The 22,911-nt window shown below is 45.6% G+C and overlaps 1 protein-coding gene across 2 annotated transcripts in view; it reads right to left on the bottom strand.

Annotated features, from left to right (window-relative positions):
- abcb10 (ATP-binding cassette, sub-family B (MDR/TAP), member 10) overlaps positions 1-22,911 on the bottom strand; it is a 56,209-nt gene that overhangs the window by 6,156 nt on the left and 27,142 nt on the right. For both annotated transcript variants that reach the window (XM_038807926.1, XM_038807936.1), the window contains 7 exons: positions 14,492-14,638; positions 12,502-12,637; positions 7,226-7,321; positions 4,900-5,109; positions 4,636-4,715; positions 4,320-4,500; positions 4,176-4,219 (listed from right to left, as the gene is read on the bottom strand). In XM_038807926.1, coding sequence (XP_038663854.1) covers positions 4,176-4,219; positions 4,320-4,500; positions 4,636-4,715; positions 4,900-5,109; positions 7,226-7,321; positions 12,502-12,637; positions 14,492-14,638 — 894 coding nt within the window. The remainder of the gene's footprint in view (positions 1-4,175; positions 4,220-4,319; positions 4,501-4,635; positions 4,716-4,899; positions 5,110-7,225; positions 7,322-12,501; positions 12,638-14,491; positions 14,639-22,911) is intronic.

The following is a 22,911-nucleotide window of genomic DNA, read 5'->3' as shown; positions in this document are numbered from 1 at the left end:
TGCCCCTTAACTGGATAAAATTAATTGGGTACAGTAAATTTTTTTTTTTTTTAATTCACCGTTTGCGACCACTGTGCAAGTGACAGCGGGAGCACATCCCACCTCTTAAAATCACCCTTGATCTGCTCAACCAACCACGCCAAGTTCAATTTGTGCAATTGTTCCCATCCCCACGCCATCTGAATGCCCAAGTATTTAATGTTCGCCCCCACCAGCTCACACAGCCTCCTCCCTTGTCCCCTTGCTTGAATCAGGAAAACCTCATTCTTCCCCATGTTTAATTTATACCTGGAAAACCAGCCGAACTCCTCTAAGATGTTCATGCTCCCCCTAATGCCACCCAATTGGTCCAAAATGTTAAGTAACAGGTCGTCCGCATATAGTGAAACTCTATGCTCCATCCCCCCTCGCACTATCCCTTTCCAACTCCTCAACGCTCGAAGCGCCATTGCCAATGGCTCTATTGTCAAGGCAAAAAAGCAACAAGGAGAGTGGGCATCCCTGCCTTGTCCCACGATGCAATCCAAAGTACCCCGAGCTCACCCGATTCGTCCTCACACTTGCTACCAGTGCCCTACATATCAACCAGACACAATCCACAAACTCCTGCGCACATCCAAACTGTCCCTGTACTTCCCACAGATATTTCCATTCTACCCAATCAAAGGCTTTCTCCACATCCATAGCGACCGCCACCTCCACCGCTTATCCCACCGGAGCACCATAACCACATTTAACAAGCGCCTGACGTTCACTGACAAATGCTTCTTCTTTACAAACCTCAAATGCCCTACTCATCCCCATCGGGTCCAGGACCACCCTTCCCCTCCCATTCTTTATCTTTCCAATCTTCCTCCCGCCTCACGAGTTGGTGGGCCAACATCCTACTCGCGTTCTCCTCGTATTCACAGACTGCCCCTCCGCAGCTGCCCCACTGCCCATTTGTGGGCGGCACGGTAGCACAAGTGGTTAGCACTGTGGCTTCACAGCGCCAGGGTCCCAGGTTCGATTCCCCGCTGGGTCACCGTCTGTGCGGAGTCTGCACGCTCTCCCTGTGTCTGCGTGGGTTTCCTCCGGGTGCTCCGGTTTCCTCCCACAGTCCAAAGATGTGCAGGTTAGGTGGATTGACCATGATAAACTGCCCTTAAGTGACCAAAAAGGTTAGGAGGGGTGATTGGGTTACGGGGATAGGGTGGAAGCGAGGGCTTAAGTGGGTTGGTGCAGACTCGATGGGCCGAATGGCCTCCTTCTGCACTGTATGTTCTATGTTCCCCGCAGACACCAACCCAAACTCTATCTGGAGCTTCTGCCGTTCCTTTAACAAGCCTGCCCCCAAGCATCTCCGATCTATCCGCAGGATCTCCTCCAGCAGCCTAGCCATCTCTGCCCGCTGCGTCCTGTCCCTGTGCAAATAAATGTAAACCAACCCCCCCCCCCCCCCCCCCCCCCCCCCAAGCAATAACCACTGCCTTAAGCATCTCGGCAGCCGAAACCTCAATCTTCAAATACATTCCCTGTACAAATGTCACATCCGCCTTTAAGCTGCATTGTGCGGACATGCGCGACCATTTGACCGGCCCATTCAGCCCCCTCACATTCCATGTGACCAGCCTGGTCGGGGGCACCCCGCCCAACCCCCGGCCGATCAACCATACCCCTTCTTTGGCCAGCCTCTGGTTCCTCAACCCGCCAGGCCCGTCCTTCATGTCCACCGTCACCAACTCCCTCCTTATTGCACATGAACAGCCCCATCCCAGTTGGCAGTCCCACCCCTTCCCTGAAGAAAACAATTCCATCCCACTCTAAAACTCTAACTACCAGGTCACCCCCACTGCGCTCCCGTGAACTAGCTCGCCCAGCAGCCCCTGCCCATAACACCAAGCATCCTAACCCCCACTGATTCTCTCTTCCCCCGCCCACCACTCCCAAACTTCCATAGTGCAAACAACAATAACACTCAAGAAAAAAAATGGTGCACTCAGCCTCCACCGTCCTCCCACCCAAGAACCTCAAAGAGGAGAACCAACACCACCTCACATTTCCTCCAAAGTTCAACGTCCTCCCTCTCCTGCCAGTTCATTACCTCCTCCCGTGTTCCAAAGTAGTATTCGCGACCGTTATGCGTCACCCAAAGGCGGGCCTGGTACAGCATCCTGAACTTCACCCTCTTCTTAAAGAGCGCAGCCTGATCTGGTGGAATGCGGCTCCCCTCTTTGCCAGGTCCTGATGTACCCGAATATCGTTGCCTTCCCAGGTACAATTCATCTGCCTGGCCCACCGCGAGATCTTCTTTGTCCAAAAACTGGTGTAGCCTCACCACCATCGTCCTCGGCGCTTCATTCGCCTGCGGTTTCCTCATAAGCGCCCTATGCGTCTGATCGACCTCCAGGGGCCATTCGAAAGCCCTCTCCCCGTTAGCTTCTCCAACATCTTGGCCACATAAGAGCCTGCGTCTGCTCCCTCGAAGCCATCCGTCATCCCCATTCTCAGGTTTTCCAAGCGGTTCTCCAAATCCTCGATTTTCCCTGGAGGTGCTTCTGGGCCTCCCTTATCATACCAACTTTGGCCACCAATGAGGTACGCTGCTCCCCGAGCTCCCCCACCTTCTGGATCACTTGGCTCTGGGTCTTCAGCCTCAGCTCCACACAGTCGATCCCCGCTTTCAGCGGGTCTACCACCTTCGCCAAGTCTTCCTGAGCCTCTGTTGGCTAAACCTTTCGTTTAGAAAGTCAACCAATTGCTCCGCTGACTATTGGGCTGGTAAGGCTGATCCTCTACGCTCCACCATCTTCCCCCGTGTCGCACAAAGAGTTTCTTGCACTTGCAGTTCCTTTCTTCTAGACCCACTTCTGGTCTGCGGATCCATCCACCGACCTCACCAGTGGAGTATAGCTTTCCTCCACCACCTTTGCATCTTTTTCCTCCAAAACATCTACCCGGCAACCAGGGAAAATACCAAAAAAACAGCCTCAAGCGGGAACTGCCAAATGTGCGACCACTCACATCATGGCCGCCACCCGAAAACCAAGTTGGATTTTCTACAGGTAAACAGGGCATGGGTTGAAATTTGTATTTGGTCATTTTAGTTGTTATAGTTAGGTTTTAAAACTTGGCAATGGTTATTACGTTTTATTTGACCCAAGGGGGGGGGGGGGGGGGGGGGGGGGGGGGGGGGGCAATAGAGAACATGAAAGGTTCACAAGAGAGAGACACACACACAGGGAGACACAGAAAGAGAAAACTAAGTGAATGAGAGGCCCTGTGACATACTTTCCCTGCAGCAACAGCAGGTGCCTTGTGGTAATACTACTGGAGTTTTTACAGATTGTTGCCTAAATGGGTGCTTATTTGTGATTCTAATCAAGTAGAAATCGCTTGGGTGGGGGGGGGGGGAAATGCTCTAGAAGACTAAATCTAACTGTGTAAGTGTAATTTTGTGTTTTAATTTTTTTCTTTTGTTAATAAACTATTAATTTATTATTTAAAATCTCCAAAAGTGCTACTGACCCCTGACTTCAGTACAGTATCTTCTCACGGTAAGTGCAAATTAAAAATTGTTGTCATAGCTCGTCAAGTTTCCCTTTCGGACTTGGTTAGCTTAACAATTACCAGCTGACATATCATAAAAGGGAACAATCCTACATGCAATGTTGGCAATCAGTATTAAGTAAGCAAAGTCGCCATAGTCCTAGAGCTAACTGGTGGCGATTTAACCTGAGGATCACGACACTTCAGGTGAGGGGCATGGTTGAGAAGACGAGACCTTCATGAATAACCTCAGCGGTACGGGAATTGAACCCACACTATTGGCCTTGTTCTGCATCACAAACCAGCTGTCCAGCCAACTGAGCTAAACCGGCAGGATTTACCGACCAACCTGCTGCGTGTTTTTCAGTGGCGGAGGCGGCCCGCCAGTGGGATTTACCGACCCGGTCATTGTCGACGGGATTTTGTGCTGACTGCACTCGGCGCCAGGAAACCCGTGCGCAAGCGTGGGACTGGAATATCACGCGGGCGTGAACAGCTGGTAGATCGCGCCCTACGTTTCTACATGGTCAGCTGGTCGACCGAGAGTGGGGCTGTAGGTTATTAAGGACGGGGCAGGGAGGCCTCCTTCATGGCCTTCAAGTGCTATCTGAAGAATAAGAAGTCAAAATCCAGGGCGGGAGCCTCACCTTGAGCAGACCTCGAGCAATAGCGACCCTCTGCTTCTGACCACCTGGCAAGAAGACAGTAGACATGTTAGCCAGAGGAGAGGATATTGTTCCAATATAATCCCAGCAAGCAGCTGGTAAGATCAACCAAACTGGTTAGCTCACCTGAGAGTAGGATACCCTTCTCCCCAACCATTGTTTGGAAGCCCTTGGGGAAGCTGCGGATAAATTCATAGACGTTGGCGGCCTTGGCAACCTTTTCAATGTCTTCCATGGTCAGCTGAGAGGGTTGGGCTGCACCATATGCAATATTCTCTGCAATCGAGCAGGAGAACAAAACTGGCTCCTGGGAACCAAAGAAAACATCAACAATAAAGCCCAGTGACTTCGAACAAAACGGTGTTCTACCTGATTGTAGCTGTCCCCTTTTTTCCCCTCTCCTTGTTCCCAGGTTTTAACCAATTCTTTGTACTAATTTTACCTGATTCACTACACCCATACTTTTCCGTAACCAGTATGGATTGAGGCTCCGCACATCATGGCCATCGACAGAAATAGTGCCTGAAACAGAAATATGGCATTGATAAATCCTCACTGCTTTTTACGAAGGATCATTGTATTATTTTCAGTGTTTTGCAGAGACAGACAGCAGTGACAGTTCAGCTCAAATCATCCATCAGGATCTCTCCAGGAGGCATGGCAAAACTGTCAGCTATCTCAAATCCTACAGACTATCTTAACTTACCTGAAACAGGATCGTAAAGCCGGAGTAACAGTGATACGAGTGTTGATTTTCCTGAGCCACTGGGTCCGACTACAGCCATCACTGAGCCTGCTGGGATAGACAGGTCAAGCCCGTTGAACACCAGAGTTTCCTGTCTGGTTGGATAGGCAAACTTGACTCTTTGGAACTCGATGGCTCCCTGAAACTGATCAGTTTGCAAAACCACACCTTCTAAAACCAAAACAGAAGTAGGCATTTTAAAAACTACAACCACCAGTACAATTTAGCCAGATTCTACAAACCTGAAATTTAACATTGCACACTTGTTTGCTGAACATTGAACAGTCTCCTCTTGATGGCATACAGACAAACGTGCCTGTGGGTGGGTGCAGTTTGCATGGCACATTTACAAGCTATCTCAGACCAGGGGAAGCACAGTTGTTAGCACTGCAGCCTCATGGCGCCGAGGACCTGGGTTCTTGGATCTCAGTCCCGGGTCGATATCCATGTGGAGTTTGCACATTCTCCCCATGTCTGCATGGATCTCACCCACACAACCCAAAAGATGTGCAGGGTAGGTTAAATGGCCATGCTAAATTGTGATGTTGTACAAATTAAGTAATGGCACGATGGGAAAACTGGTTAACTACTTGGTACAATGTAAGAAAAGCTGACCTAGCCATTCCAATATGCCAGACCCCTGTAAGACCCGATAAGACTGACTCCGCATAACTTAAATGAATGAATAAGATCAGAGAAGGTCAAGCTATTCCAAAATTCCTGACCTCTGTAACTTCTGATAAGGTTAACTCCTCATGACCCAAGACTGTATGAGTAAGACAAGATAAGGTCAGGAATGAAGGCGTCATCAACCTTTTAATGTTCTATCAAAGGACAAGATAATGGTATCAGTGATGAGACAAAGAGTCCTAGGAGGTCAGCAAGTTGTGCCTGTTTTATGACATTGCTTATGTTTCTACCTCTGATCAAATTCCTGACTAAGGGCAGCACGGTGGCGCAGTGGGTTAGCCCTGCAGCCTCACAGCGCCGAGGTCCCAGGTTCAATCCCGGCTCTGGGTCACTGTCTGTGTGGAGTTTGCACATTCTCCCCGTGTTTGCGTGGGTTTCGCCCCCACAACCCAAAAGGTGTGCAGGCTAGGTGGATTGGCCACGCTAAATTGCCCCTTAATTGGAAAAAATGAATTGGGTACTCTAAATTTATTAAAAAAAAAAAAAAATTCCTGACTAAGCCATAGTCATGCAATCCTGATAATGATAATGTATAAATACTGAACTGATTTTCTGTGTAGGCGCAGACTTGAGGAGGAATTAGCAGTGGGTAACAACTGCTCTCTGAACTCAAGTTGCAGCCAATACAGCATGCAGTCTTTTCGTAAATAAAGACTCCTTATTTTGTCGAAACTAACTTTGTTGAGTCTTTCTACCACAGTCAAGAGACAGGAAAAATAGTGACTTCTACAAAATTTCCCCTTAATTGGAAAAAAGGAATTGCGTACTCTAAATTATTAAATTTTTAAAAAATTATTAAAAAGTTATCTCAGACCTTGAACTCATCTTCCAAAAATCCAAGGAGCGTTTGAATGAAAGAGCAAGGGGTTACATGTGTAGTCATTCAGAACTGGAAATGCCCAAACTATTTTATCCCATAACAGAATTAGATATTAACCAAGGTAATCAAAGCAAAAGCTAAGGGCATCACTGTCTGCTTTTGACATGTGCTGATATTCTTACCTTAAATCAATGTTAACATGAAAAAAAAGTTTTTAACCTGCCCTTTGGACCTGTTGCATGCTTGCCTTATATTACCAAGCACAAGCAATAACTCAGCAGACACATCCACTGTTCAGGTTGCAAGTTCCAGAATTATGCTGTTTGTCTTTCTAAATAACCTTAAATGTCTCAGTGGTGACAGGCCAGAATCAGCTCCAACAGCAGACTATTCTGTTTGAATAGTCCCCACATGACCCACTATTTCCAACACTTTGCATGCTCAGTGTTAGATTTCATCTGCCACCTGACTGCTCATTTTCAAAACTCAAGTTTGTTATTTTCTATTGTTCTTGAAATTTTACTGTGATGCAAAAATCTGACAACTACTTTCAGAATCCTGCTTGCTGATACCAATGAGAAACACTGACCCTAATCATAAGCCCTGTTCCACATTCTTTGACATATTGGCATGGAGGTCATGGAATGAGCAGCAATGCTGGGGAATTGGGAGGGGGATGTTGAGCAAACAGCGTGTGCCCAGGACCATCTATACATAGTGCCGGAGCCAAGGTTTCACAAAAATGGTTTGATCCTTCAAATGGACAGAGCAACTTACTGTTCAGTGCCATCGCTGGCTTCCTCTCGTGTAGTTCCCATAACCGCCCTCCTGCTCCGAGGCCCTTCATTAATGCAGAGTAGAAAGAGCCAAGACCTGGAAAAGAAAAGGACAACATAGAATTGAACATGAACTTGACAAGTACAATTCCACCTCAGTAAACAACAAACATTAATGGTTAACTTATGTTTCAGTGAAAAGAATCCATCAATGAAACGGGTGTCTAGTGTTAATTCAGGCACAGATACCGTCAGGTCTCACCCAGGCTGGATAGAATTCTTCTCAGCGCCATAGTGCCCTGATCTCAGAAGTGGCAGCAATAAGGGCAGCATGGTGGCACAGTGGTTAGCATTGCTGCCTCACGGCGCCGAGCTCCCAGGTTCGATCCCAGCTCTGGGTCACTGTCCGTGTGGAGTTTGCACTTTCTCCCCGTGTCTGCGTGGGTTTCGCCTCCACAACGCAAAAGATGTGCATGGTAGGTGGATTGGCCACGCTAAATTACCCCTTGTTTGGAAAAATTAATTGGGTACCCTCTAAATTAAAAAAAGAGTCGTCAGCGGTAAGTGACGAGCTCAGCACTGACATACCTGCTGAAGTGGGAGCAGAAAGACAATAAATAAAATATTTATTCTCATCATTTAAAGGCCTCTGGTGTCCAACTATATTGCATTAATTCAGAACCATAAGTCTACTCTACACTTATGACACTCGCAGGAATGTGCAACTATGAGGAAGTGAAACATCTCCAGGAAGCCAAGTAGAACAGAATAACAAATATGTTACTGGATTAGCATTTCGGATGCCTGGTCTAATAATCCAGAAATTGGGGGTTCAAATATCATCATGATAGTCTAAAGTGCCATGATGATGTTATTTGTCCAAGAGTGATATCAATGTGTAATTACACCAGCTAATCAAACATATATTGAACTATTTAAAAAGGTCTTCTTAAATAGAAAAAAGGGACCCTGACTTAAGATGGCTGCCACAAATCACCTGATATCTGGGATTGCAAGTTGACCAGTTTCTGGAAAGTTCCACTAGGAATTACAATTTAGATATGTCCAGACACCCTCATGGAATTTTATACTTGTGGATGTCAAGAGCTACTTCAAAATGATTATGGAACATGACAGAATCTAATCAACCCGGCCATGAAACAAGTCACAGTCAGTTCAGCCTATCTTCTCAACTCATTATGGGGAAAAGATTAAAAATCCAGCACAGAGGTAGAGAATGTCTCCTGCCTTCTACCAATCCGTAACTATTTTGCTCCATCTACTCCTCTCATTTCGCAGCAACACAAAACTCATCACATTTCTTACCTCTCTTTAATTTCAAAGAGGAGTCATATTGGATCTGAAAGTTTTTCCAGCATTTTGTTTTTATTAAATTTCGAACAGCTGCAGTATTTTACTTTTTTTTTTAAAAACGTCTATGGAAATTTCAGTTTTATACAAAATTTCAGTGGTGTTGAGGCCCAAAACTGTGAAAATTTTCTGCATCAGCCATAAATACCAGCAAAGGATTCAAATAGTGAACTTTTTACAAAAACCTTTTAGCACATAGGGCAGCACGGTTATCACTGTTGCCTCACGGCGCCGCGGTCCCAGGTTCGATCCCGGCTCTGAGTCACTGTCCGTGTGGAGTTTGCACATTCTCCCTGTGTTTGCTTGGGTTTCGCCCTCACAACCCAAAGATGTGCAGGGTAGGTTGATTGGCCATGCTAAATTGCCCCTTAATTGGAAAAAAAATAATTGGGTACTCTAAATTTATTTTTAAAAAACTTTTAGCACTGAACTCTAATTTGGCTCTAGGGCGGCACGGTGAAGCAGTGGTTAGCGCTGCTGCCTCAGGGCGCCATGGTCCCAGGTTCAATCCCGGCCTCGGGTCACTGCCCGTGTGGAGTTTACATATTCTCCCCATGTCTTTTTGGCACTCACCCCCATAACCCAAAGATGTGCAGGGTAGATGGATTGGCCACATTAGGTTGCCCCTTAATTGGAAAAAAAAATGAATTGGGTACTTAAAAAAAACTCTAATTTGGCTCTGAAAATAAGTACCGTTTAGTTTGTAATTCTGCAGGTCTTTGTGTATGTGCATGCATATGGGATGCAAAAGGTCGAGATATGAGGATTTATATTTTTGAATATTTCCGTATCTTTACATGGGTGGATTTCTCAATGAAAACAAACCCGTTTTTGTTTTAAACTCAAGGAAGCCTGCTAGACTGGTTCCTTTGCAATCAGTATGTAAATAGTTAAGCATAGAATGAGTAAATATCTTACTCCTTCTAAATTCACAAATAATCATGTAACCGTCAGACATTGAATGGTACCATAGAGGAGTAATAATTTACCCTTCCTCATATGACTGCAACAGAACATACTCAGTTACATATTACATTGAACATATGGCATAGAAACAGGCCATTTGGTCCAACAAGTTCATACTGTCATCTATTTGTGACAAAGAACACAGGCTGCAGTGATTCATCATCGTCATTACCAGGGTTTCCACGAGGGGGGTGAGCGACAGGGTGCTTTCGGAGGTCTGGGTCGGAGAGGGGAAGATATCTGATATCTACAAGGTTATGCAGGAGGCGGAGGAGGCGTCAGTAGAGGAGCTGAAAACTAAGTGGGAGGGGGAACTGGGGGAACAGATTGAAGACGGGACATGGGCTGATGCCCTGGAGAGGGTTAATTCTTCGTCCTCGTGTGCGCGGCTTAACCTCATCCAATTCAAGGTGCTGCACCGGGCCCACATGACTGGGACGAGGATGAGTAGGTTCTTTGGGGGTGAAGATAGGTGTGGCAGGTGCTCGGGGAGTCCAGCGAACCATGCCCATATGTTCTGGGCATGCCCGGCACTGGAGGAGTTCTGGAAAGGGGTGGCGAGGACGGTGTCAAGGGTGGTGGGATCCAGGGTCAAGCCAGGATGGGGACTCGCGATTTTTGGGGTTGGGGTGGAGCCGGGAGTGCAGAAGGCGAAAGAGGCCGGTGTGCTGGCCTTTGCGTCCCTAGTAGCCCGGCGAAGGACCTTGCTACAGTGGAAGGATGCGAGACCCCCAAGCGTGGAGGCCTGGATCAATGACATGGCGGGTTTCATTAAGCTAGAGAAGGTCAAATTCGCCCTGAGAGGGTTGGTAGAAGGGTTCTTTAGGCGGTGGCAACCTTTTCTCGACTTTCTGGCTCAACGATAGGGTACAGGGACAGTAGCAGCAGCAACCCGGGGGGGAGGGGGGAGGGGAAAAGGTGGGGGGGGGGGGAGGGGAAAAGGTGGGGGGGGGGGGAGGAGGGAAAAGGTGGGGGGGGGCGGATGATGACTATGTTTGTTTATTTAATTTAAATTTATTTTTAAGTTCTTTTGTTGTTCATTGGGGTTGGGGGGGTGGGGGATGTGATACATGCGTCGATACGGTCTGGGGGTGTTACAGTTAGAACATAGAACATAGAACAGTACAGCACAGAACAGGCCCTTCGGCCCTCGATGTTGTGCCGAGCAATGATCACCCTACTTAAACCCACGTAACCCGTATACCCGTAACCCAACAATCCCCCCATTAACCTTACACTACGGGCAATTTAGCATGGCCAATCCACCTAACCCGCACATCTTTGGACTGTGGGAGGAAACCGGAGCACCCGGAGGAAACCCATGCACACACGGGGAGGACGTGCAGACTCCACACAGACAGTGACCCAGCCGGGAATCGAACCTGGGACCCTGGAGCTGTGAAGCATTGATGCTAACCACCATGCTACCGTGAGGCCCCCACGGTATGGGTTATTTTGTTGCATTTCATTGTTTGTCGTTATGTTTTATATTTTCTGTAAAAAATTCCAATAAAAATTATATTTTAAAAAATCATTACCAGGGATGAACAATAAATGTTGGCCTTGCTCATGACACCCACTTCACTCACAAAAAACCCTTTTCCGAGCAGCCAAGAAGCAGATACAGATACACAGACCTTTAACCAAACATTGGCTCAAATGGGAGAACAAACTCTCCGCCTGCCACTAGCAATTTGGTTGCAGACTATTTTTACTCAAGCAGCTATTTGCCTTCCTACCTCTGGCTTTTGTATAGTCAGCTGAGACACACAAACTGAGCTCTACCCCACTCACAGAACAATGTTAAAAATAAAACCCCTGCCAAATAGCCATCTGCTTTAAAATAGCATGATGTACACACACAAGCAACTCAATTCCCAGAAACCACATGCTCCAAGGTCAAGCTTCACTCTCCCACTACACTGGAAAAAAGTTTCCATCTTCATCTGTTCCCGGGGTCTTCCCTCCCATGGAAACCCTAACTCACCTTTTTCTAGAAACGCACAAAATTATTGCTTTAATCTACTTGTACCGGTCCTTCAATGGCCTTCGTTGATGGTAACTCACTTTAGAAGCCTATAACCCAACTCCAAGCAAATTGCTACTGTGGATCTAAGAGTTCTTCAACAGGAGTTTACCCCTGCCCATCCCATAATCTCAATCACTGAGAAGGGCAAGGGCAGAAGATGCATTGCATCACCACACCTACAAGTCAAACACCAACCAGATTTGGAAATAGATTGCCAGGCCAAAATCCTGGAACTCTCTCACTAACGACAATGCAGGTGTTTTTACACCAAAGGGACTGCACAGGTTCATGGCAGTGGCTCTTCATCTTTTCAAGAGCAATTAGGGATGGGCAAGAAATGCTGGCCTTGTCAAAAACACACATCCTGAAAACTAAATTAACTTAAAAAGAAAAACCCGGGCAGCATGGTGGCGCAGTGGTTAGCATTGCTGCCTCACGGCAGCGAGGTCCCAGGTTCGATCCCGGCTCTGGGTCACTGTCCATGTGGAGTTTGCACATTCTCTCTGTGTTTGCGTGGGTTTCGTCCCCACAACCCAAAGATGTGCAGGGTAGGTGAACTGACCACACTAAATTGCCCCTTCATTGGAAAAAATTAATTGGGTACTCTTTTTTTGAAATAAATTTAGAATACCCAATTCAGTTTTTCCAATTAAGGGGAAATTTAGCGTGGCCAATCCACTTACACTGCACATCTTTGGGTTGTGGGGGCGACACCTACGCAAACATGAGGAGAATGTGCAAACTCCACACGGACAGTGACCCAGAGCCGGGATCGAACCTGGAACTGTGAGGCTGCAGGGCTAACCCACTGTGCCACCGTGCTGCCCCAATTGGGTACTCTAAATTTATTTTTAAAAAAAAGAAAAACCCTTCCTTAACCAAGTCCTTGATCGTTAAAGCTGGAAATTTACCTCCAATACTTATTCCTACCCAGAAGGCATACATCATAAAAGTGGTGAGTTCTCCAACTGTCATGTAGGCCTCGCCCATCATCAGACCTCCCTTGTATAGGACAGACAGAACAATCAGGTTTCCAGTTAGACCAGCCTGAAAAAGAAAAAGAAATCTTTCAGTATTAGTGTTGACACTCCCAAATTCCACCAGTGATTCCCAGCATCTGGCTCCATGATAAGACACCCAGTGGTCATACTACCACACAGATTCAAGCATAAATAAAAGGTTTCTTCACAAAGTTACCAGAGGATTATACTATCTGTGAGGCTAAATTACGTCTAGGGTAATGAAGGGTTATCTTGATATACTGGAGAGGGAGGGCAGCTGAGAGAATTGTACAGCGGTTACCAGGAGATGCACTGGGCACCGAAGGTGACTCAAAAAGCAAACAACCCTCCACCTGATACCACAGAAAATCCTCACATGATACTTTGGGCACTAAGCGGTGAGGAATGCAGATCAAGTGTCTGCAAGCAAATTACTGTCAAAAACAATTGAACTTGAAGACAAATAGTGGGTATCAAAGATTACTTGGATGCTTTCAAAATACTTGGTGCAATTCCAGAGCTGCCTAGCTAAAGCCTTTGAACATCATGTGAGTCCAGACAATCCACTGCAGCATTACTTCAACGGTAACTGGACAAAAATAACCAGTGAAAGCAGATATACATTGAACATCTTGCAGTGTTCTGCTAATGAGTAGCAAGTATAGAATTTGACACACCTAAAAACACTATAAGGCAATAAGACCTTCAGTTCAGGTGATTTATATTTCTTTTTTTTTAATTTTCCAATTAAGGAGCAATTTAGCGAGGCCAATCCACCTACCCTGCACATCTCTTCCTTGTGGGGGTGAGACCCACACAGACACAGGGAGAATGTGAAAACTTTACACGGCAGTGATTTGGGGCTGGAATCGCAGTCCAGGTGATTGATTACTGAGAATTTTTCATTTTTAAATCTCTTACGGGACGTGAGCATCACTGGCTGGTCCAGCCTGTATTCCCTGTCCCCAATTGCCCTTGAGAAGGAGTTGGTACACACACTGTGTGGTTAGGGAGGGGATTCCAGAATTGTGACCCAGCAACAGTGAAAGATGAGTGACTTGGAGCGCAACTTCCAGGTGGTGGTACTCCCAGGGTATCAGTTGCTTTTGTCCTGGGCAGCACAGTGGTTAGCATTGCTGCCTCACAGCTCCGAGGTCCCAGGTTCGGTCCCGGCTCTGGGTCACTGTCCATGTGAAGTTTACACATTCTCCCAGTGTCTGCATGGGTTTTGTGCAGGGCAGGTGGATTGGCCACGCTAAATTGCCTCTTAAAGAAAAAGTTGCTTTGTCCTTCTAGATGGTAGTGGTTGGGGGTCTGGAAGGTGCTGCCGAAGGAACCTTCGCGAGTTCCTGCAGTGCATCTTGTAGACGGTCAACACGGCTGCCACTGTGTGTGGTCGAAGGATTGAATGTTTGTGCAAGGGGTTGCTTTGTCCTGGATGGTGTCAAGCTTCTTAAATGTTCTTGGAGCTGCATTTCTCCAAACAAGTGGAGAGTATTCCATTACGCTCCTGACTTATGCCTTGTAGATGGTGGACAGGCTTTGGGGCATCAGGAGGCGAGTTACTCGCTGTAAAATTCCCAGTCTCTGACCTGCTGTTGTAGCGAGTATATTTATATGGTTAGTCCAGTTCAGATTTTGGCCTGTAAGGTAAGGTAACACCTGTATTTAGGCTGCCTTAGTTATTATTTGGTTCTTTTATTGGGTGGTAGTCAAAGCCCAAGATCAAGGTTAAATCAACATTATTCGGTCACATTCCAGGATAAGATCCTGTGGAATATTCTGTAAAAGGGTTTTGAAAAAAATTGGGACATCAGAAGCTAAGGTGTACAACTTCAGAGAGAGAGAGTCAAAAAAGGTAAAAGAAAAAAAAACTCAACGCTCAAATTACTGCACTTACTGCCCCATAAAATCCTGCCCTAGCCACCGCTTCCTTCTTGGCAAGCTGCAGCACTTGGCTGATCTTCTCAGTGTATGTCTGCAGTTCAGAGTCCTCCTTGGCAAAAGCACGGACTGTCCTTATGTTTCCAATGCGCTCTTCAGCAAGCTGTGAATGGATGGGTGAAAATCAGGGTTAATGTGGCTTAAAATAAAATCAGAATGCTCCTGTTGGGAGCCACACAGCACAACAAAGTCCCATGTTTAATCCCTGTAGTATTAACGTCTTTCAGCCAAAATGGCGGGAGAGTGTTACTCAGCTGGGCAAAGTGTTGTTAGTCTGGGGAAGGAGATAAAGAAAGCCTAGAGTCCCATTTGCAGCTTCTATCCAAAATCCAATGGCTCGGAATTAGGACAAACACCACATTTGACTCACCAGGCCGGCAGGATATACAAGTAAAATAAGCAAAATACACTGGAAAAGCAAGGCTGCCAGCACCTATCAGGAGAGAAACAGAGTCAATGCCTCATGTCCTTAAGACTCCTTGTCAGAACTGATGTACAAGTAGACTGGAACCATTCCTCAGGAAAGGAGAGATAAAATGAAATGAAAGGAGACAAAGTTATCAAGGTGAGCCTGCGGTTCTATTCTACCACCAATCTACCACATAATTTGGAAACAAGAACAAAGACATCTCAAGGGGGGGGGGGGAAGGGGGGAAGCTCTCTTCTTAGCTTCTTCTAAAACAAAACTGCTTTTGAATTAATGAAATATAGATCTGTGATGCACGAATCTTAAGAAACTCAGCAGCACATTCCTGTAAGCATTTGCAGCTATACCAGAATTGTGATACAGCACTTACTGAACTGCCCTGCGATCACTTGTTGTGGAAGATTTTCGGTTGTCTTTTTGAAGGAAAGGATGTTCATAGAACCATAGAAAATAGAATCAGGAGTAGGCTATTCGGCCCTTCGAGCCTGCACTGCCATTCATTATCATGCCTAATCATCCAACTCAGTAACCTGTCCCCGCAATCCCCCTATATACTTTGATCACTTCAGCCCCAAGAGATATATCTAATTCCTTCTTTCTGCAACTGCTTTCTGCGATAGCGAATTGCATAGGCTCACAACTCTCAGGGTGAGACGTTTCTCCTCACCTCAGTCTACCCCATATCCTCAGACTGTGACCTCTGGTTCTGGACAACCTCGCCATAGGGAACATCCTTCCTGCATCTAATATGTCTAGTCCTGTTAGAATTTAGCAGGTTTCTAGGAGATCCCCCGCACCCCTCTCATAATCCTAACCTAGTCAATCTCTGCTCATACGTCAGTCCCACCATCCCAGGAATCAGTCAGGTAAACCTTTGTTGCACTCCCTCTATCACAAGACCATCCTTCTTCAGATAAGTAGACCAAAACTGCACACAATATTCCAGGTGTGGTCTCACCAAGGCCCTATATAATTACAAGACATCCCTGGTCCTGTAATTAGAATTCGCGTGCCATGAAGGCCAACATACCAGTTGCCTTCTTTACCGCCTGATGCACCTTTATGCTTACCTCCAGCATCTACTGTACGAGGACATCCAGGTCTGGTTGCTCATTCCCCTCTCCCAACTTATAACCATCCAGATAATAATCTGCCTTCCTGTTTTTGTAACCAAAGTGAATAACCTCACATCTATCCACATTAAATTGCATCTGCCATGCATTTGCCCACTTAACGTGGCCAAATCACACGGAAGCATCTCTGTATCTTTCTTACTGCTCACCCTCCCATTCAGCTTTGTGTCATCTGCAAATTTAGAGATATTACATCTAGTTCCCTCGAATACATATTGTGCTGGGCAGCACAGTGGTGCAGTGGGTTAGCCCTGCAGCCTCACGGCACCGAGGTTGCAGGTTCAATCCCGGCTCTGGTTCACTGCCCGTGTGGAGTTTGCACATTCTCTCCGTGTTTGCGTGGGTTTCGCCCCCACAACCCAAAACACGTGCAGGCTCGGTGGATTGACCACGCTAAATTGCCCCTTAATTGGAAAATAGGAATTGGGTACTCTAAATTTAAAAAAAGAAATACATATTGTGAATAGCTGGATTCCTAGCACTGATACCAGCTGTACCCCACTAGTCATTGCCTACCATTTGAAAAAGACCCATTTTGTTTCCTGTCTACCAGCCAGTTTTCTATCCATCTCAATACGCTACCCCAATCCCATGCTTTTTAATTTTAAACACATCACGTGTGGGACTTTTTGCGGAAAACCATTTAAAAATCCAAATAAACCACATCCACTGGCTCCCCCTCGTCAACTCTCTAGTTACATCCTCGAAAAACTATGTAAATTTGTCAAGCATCATTTCCCTGCTGATTCCGTCTGATCCTGTCATTGTTTTCCAAGTGCTCTACGATCAAATCTTTTACAATGGACTCCAGCATTTTCCCCACACCGACGTCAAGCTGACTGGTCTATAATTCCCTGTTTTCTCCCTACCTCCCTTTTCAAATTGTGGGGCTACATTAGCTACCCTTCAATCTGTAGTATTGTCCCAGAGTCTATAGAATCTTTCAAGAGGACGACTAATCTAATGCATCCACTATACGAGCTACTTCCTCAAGTACTCCAGGATGTAGATGATCAGATCCTGGGCATTTATCAGCCTTCAATCTCAATTTCCGCTACACCGTTTCCCTACTAATACTTATTTCCTTCAGTTCCTGCTCTCACTAAACCTTGTGTTTCCCAACATTTCTGGTACGTTATTTGTGTCCTCCTTTGTGAAGACAAAACCAAAGTATATATTTAGTTGGTCTGCCATTTCTATGTTCCCTATTATAAATGTCTCTGTTTCGGATTGTAAGGGATCTATATTTCTTATCACCAATCTTTTTCTCCTCATATACTCATAAATGCTTTGTGTCAGTTTTTATGTTCCCCACAAACTTACTCTATTTTTCTTTATTAATCAATCCTTTGGTCCTTCTTTGCTGAATTCTAAGTTGCTCCCAATGCTCAGGTCTGCTGTTTTTTTTTAGTCAATTTGTATGCCTCTTCCTTGGAAATTATCTTTAATTTCCCTTGTAAGCCATTGTTTAGCCATGGTTTCATTTGTGCACCAGATATGAATAAACAATTGTTGCAGTTCACCCATGCACTCCTTGAATGTTTGCAAGCCTATCCACCATCCCTTTAAGTAATGTTCCCCAATCCATCACAGTCAATATACACCTCATACCATCATAGTTTCCTTTATGTAGATTTCAGGACCCTAGTCTCAGAATTAATTACGTCACTCTCCACCTTGATGAAAAATTATATCATATTATGGTCGCTCATCCGCAAGAGCTAGATTGCCAATTATTTATTTCTCATTACACAATACCCAGTCTAGTATACATCCAGGAAATTCCTCCTCGACGTTATTGATTTGACCAATAGATCTGCAGATTAAAGTCATGTGGCGGGGGGGGGGGGGGGGGGGGGGGGGGAGCAGCACGGTGGCAGAGTGGTTAGCACTGTTGCCTCACAGTGCCAGAGACCCTAGTTCACTTCCAGCCTTGGGTAACTGCCTGTATCGAGTTTGCATGTTCTTCCCGTGTCTATTCCTCTGGGTGCTCCGGTTTCCTCCCACAGTCCAAAAATGTGCAGATTAGGTGGACTAGACATGTGAAATTTCCCCTCAGTGTCCAAAAGTTTAAGTGGGGTTACAGGATAGGGTGGGAGCGTGGGCCTGGGTAGGATGCTCTTTCAGAGGGTTGGTGCAGACTCGATGGGCCAAATTGCCTCCTTCTGCACTGCTTCTATGATAATTAAAGATGTTCCTTAATTGCCATTTTAGTTTAAACCTTCCACAACCACTCTAGCAAATATTCTTCCAAGGACCTCAGTCCTGGTCCTGCCCAGGTGTAACATGCCCCATTGGCCTTTCCTGCTAACCTTTCTGCCCAGTCCACTTCAGCTAACTCTATCCCAATTTCATTTTAATTCCCTTTATTAAGTTGAACACAGTTGTTTCTCATCCAGGTTTCTCACTCAAATTGAATATTAAATTCCAACATGTTATGATTACTACTTCCAAGAGAATCTTCGGTCCCACTGGTCCCACCTTCCCCAGAATTAGTCCTAATATCCCAGAAATATGAATCCCTCTTGCACCATCTCTCAGCCAAGCATTCATCGGATACATCCTGGTATTTCTGCTCTGACTAGCGCGTGGAACTGGCATTAATCAATCTAAATTCGGATGATATAGAGTCCATCTGGGTGGAGTTTTTTTAAAAAACAGCAAGGGAAATAAGACATTGGTAGGAGTAGTATATAGACCTCCAAAAAGTATCCACACTGTATTCAAGGGTATAAATCGACAAATAATAGCAGCAGTATGTAAAAAGAATAGAGCAATAATTATGGGTGACTTTAATTTTCATGATGATTAGGTTAATCAAGTTGGAAAGGGAAACTAGAACAACAAATTCAGACAATGCATTAGGGATAGTTGAGAACAATATATCATGGAGCTAACCAGGGAACAGGCTACCTTGGATCAGGCAATGGGTAATCAGGTAGGTTTAATAGATGACCTCAGAGAAAAAGATTACCTCGGAAGTAGCAATCATAACATGTTGGAATTTAATATCGAGTTTGAGAGTGTGAAGCCTGGGTCAGAAACAACTGTTTAACTTGGAGTTAGAATGAAATGAGGATAGAGTTAGCTAAAGTGGACTCGGCGGATGGGTTAGCAGGAGAGACAGTAAACAGGCAGCGGCAGACATTTAAGGAGGTAATTTGTGACTCCCAGCAAAAATATATCCCAGCAAAGAGGAAAGATTCCAAGAGAGGTATAAACCAACCATGCCTAACCACGTAAGTTAAGGTGAATATTAAGTTGAAAGAAAAAGTATCTAAGGAGACAAAGGTCAGTGAAAGTCCCTAAGACTGGGATAATTCAGAATGCAGCAAAGGAGGACTAAAAAGATAATAAAGAGAGAGAGAGAAAGTGAACTACAAGGGCAAACTAGCAAGAAATATAAAAATGAAAATAAGAGCTTCTTTAAATAAATAAAATGGAAGAGAGGAGGTCAGGTGAACATAGGCCCTTAAAATGAATCCTGGAAGATAGTTACAGGAAACAAAGAAATGACAGAGGAGTTAAACAGGTATTTTGCATCAGCAAAAGATACTTTGAACGTCCCTTTAATACTGAAGAATATGGGGGAGAAATTAAATACCATCACTGTCACTAAAGTAATATTAGACAAACTAATGGGGCTAAAGGGAGATAAGTCCCCCGGCCCTGATGGCTTGCATCCTAGGATCCTAAAAGTAGCTATATAGTGGATGCAGTTTTCCAAAAATTCCAGGATTCTTGAGAAGTATCAGAAGATTGGAAAACTGCCAATGTGACACCTTCTATTCAAACAGGGAGGGAGACAAAAAGCAGTAACTATAAGTCAATTAGCCTATCTATTTTAAAAAAATGTTTTTATTGGTATTAGTCAAACATCTACTGTTGGAAAAATGTTGGAGTCAATTATTAAGGAAGTAATAGCACCACAATTTGAAAATTATAATCTAACCAAGCAGAGTCAGAATGGCTTCAAGAAAGGGAAATTCCAGTGGCAGCCATGGTCTGATCAATCGCACACGAGATGGCTCCTGCCTGGAGCTGTCGGTTTTGCTCCTTTTTAACCCGATTAATGGGGAATTTTGTGTGAACAGAGTGGAGGGTGACTTTGAGTACCGGGAATATTATTTCTTGACGCTGGAGGAGGTGAATTACTTTGTCAAAGAGCACAGGTTGGGGAGGGATGAGCAAGGGACTTTTGCAGCGTCCGTTGTTTGAGAGATTTGTACCTTGTGAAATGAAAAAATGAAATGAAAATGAAATGAAATGAAAATTAAATGAAATGAAAATCACTTATTGTCACGAGTAGGCTTCAATGAAGTTACTGTGAAAAGCCCCTAGTCGCCACATTCCGGCGCCTGTCCGGGGAGGCTGGTACGGGAATCGAACCGTGCTGCTGGCCTGCTTGGTCTGCTTTAAAAGCCAGCGATTTAGCCGAGTGTGCTAAACCAGCCTTATTGTACAGTTAACGATTGGTTATGTTTGTGATTATGCGGGTTCTTTGGGACAATTGATCATTTTGTTTACGGGGGCTTCTTTGGTGTTTTGTTCCACTTGTTATGGGTACGGGACATGGAGGGAGAGGGCATGGTGGTGGGTCAAAGAGTGGACGTAGCGGAGCAAGGGAATGGGGGGGGGGGGGGGGGGGGAGATGGATAGATTGGGTATGGTCCTTCGTCTGGACCTCAGGCCGGAGTCGCCATGCTAGCAGGAGATGCTAGTGAACGGAAGCAGAGTGGGGGTGAGGGCTGTGGTGGTTAGCCTGAGTTTGGGGGTGGGTTGGCGATGCAGTTGGTTGAGTTTGGGTGAGCACAGAGGGGGCGGGCTCCGGGCTGGGTGATGGAGGACCTTAGCAGAGGGAGAGGGCAGAAACCTCAGTTTAGGATTGTAACCTGGAATGTGCTTGGGTTAAATGATCCGAATAAACGGTACCAGGTGTTCGTGCACTAAAGAGTTCGAAGGCGGAGGTGATATTCCTGCAGGAGTCACATTTTTTTCAGAAGGGTGGGCAAACTGATTGCAGAGTTTGTTTGGGCAGGCAAACACTGAGGGTTAGTAGGGCCCTATTGTAAAGAAGGGGTCGGGAGAGGGGTGCTACCCAAGTGGGTTAGAGATCTGTTTGTTGAGGGTACGTTTGCAGGGTTGGAGGAAGTGCGAGAGAAGTTTGAGTTGCCGAGGGGGAATGAGTTAAGATATTTGCAGGTGTGGGATCTGAAATAATACACATTATCAACTCAACCTCCTCCTGTGAGTGGATGAGCCTTATACACGAGAAGGTGGTACATAGGGTCCACATGACTCAGATGAGTGGGTTCTTCCCAGGAATAGAAGATGTGTGTGAGAGGTGAGGGAGGAGGCTGGCGAACATTGGGGGTGTGCAAAGTTGGGAAGCTTTTGGGAGGTGATGTTTCAGAGTTTACTGAGGATTGTGGGGGTCAGGATGACACCGGACCCTATGTTGGTGATCTTTAGGCTCTCAAAGGCACCGGGATTGCAGGAGGGGTAGAGGTCAATGTCGTGGCCTTTGCCTATCTGGTTGCCCAGTGACAAATACTGTTGAACTGGAGGTCAGCTGCGCCGCCTGGGGTCGCGGCTTGGTTGGGGGATTTGAACGAATTTCTACGGCTGGAGAAGATAAAGTTCGCCCTTTTGAGGTTGGGCGAAGGGTTTTATGTGAGGTGGAGGCCGTTTCTGTCCACGTTTGAGGAATTGTTGGTCGTGGCGGGGCGGGGGGCGCGGAGAGGGTGAAAATCGAACAAACTGTACGTACTGTGTCTATGTTTTGGTGCAAAGATGACATGTTTGAGTGTGGAATAAAATGTTTTTTTTTAAATGAAAGAGAAATGATGGCTGACTAATTTCTGAGTTTTTCCAGGAAGTCAGAACCAGGGCGAATAGAAGGGAACCAGTAGATGTGTTGTATTTGGCTTTTCAGAAGGCGTTCGATAAGGTACTTCACAAAAGGTTAAGTCATAAGATAAGAGCCCATGGTGTTGGAGGTAGTATACTGGCATGGATAGAGAATTGGCTAATGGCAGGAAACAGCAAATGGGGATAAGGGGTTATTTTTCAGGTTGGTGACCTGTAACCAGTGAGATTCCACAAGGATCAGTGCTGGGACCCCAACAGTTTATAATATATACTGATAATTTGAAGGAAGGAAGCAAATGCACCGTAGCCAAATTTGCAGATGACAGAAATAGGTGGAAAGGCAAGTTGCAAGAGGGATACAAACAGTTTGTATAGAGATATTGATAGGTTAAGTAAGTGGGCAAAAGTAATATAATGTGGGAAGATGTGAAGGTTTTCCATTTTGGAAGGGAGAACAAAAGAACAGAATATTATTTAAATGGAGAAGCCCTGTAGAAAGCTGCAACACAAAGGGAATCGGGGATACTTGTGCACCAAACACTGAAAGCTAGCACACAGGTGCAGCAGGTAATCAGGAAGGCTGATGGAATGTTGGCCTTTATTTCAAGGGGGTTGGAGTAGAAGAGTAGAGATGATTTGCTGCAACAAGGTATTGGATAGGCCACATCTGGAGTACTGTGAGCAGTTTTGGTCCCCTTAAAGACATATATTATTTCATTGGAGGCTGTTCAGAGAAGGCTCTCTAGGTGATCCCTGGTATGGAGGGATTGTCTTATGATCTTATGCGCAAAGGTTAAACAGGTTGGGACTCTATTCATTGAAACATGTAGGATTCTCAAAGCGGCTTGGCAAGGTAAATGCTGAGAGAATGTTTCTTTTCATGGGAAGAGTCAAGGACCATTGCAGAGTCTCAGAATAAAGGGGTGCCCATTTAAGACGGAGATG

The sequence above is a fragment of the Scyliorhinus canicula genome, chromosome 1, assembly GCF_902713615.1.
Source record: "Scyliorhinus canicula chromosome 1, sScyCan1.1, whole genome shotgun sequence".
NCBI classification, from domain to species: Eukaryota; Metazoa; Chordata; class Chondrichthyes; order Carcharhiniformes; family Scyliorhinidae; genus Scyliorhinus; species Scyliorhinus canicula.
Note: the sequence above shows the minus strand (reverse complement) of the source record. Positions and strands in the feature narration are given on the sequence as shown.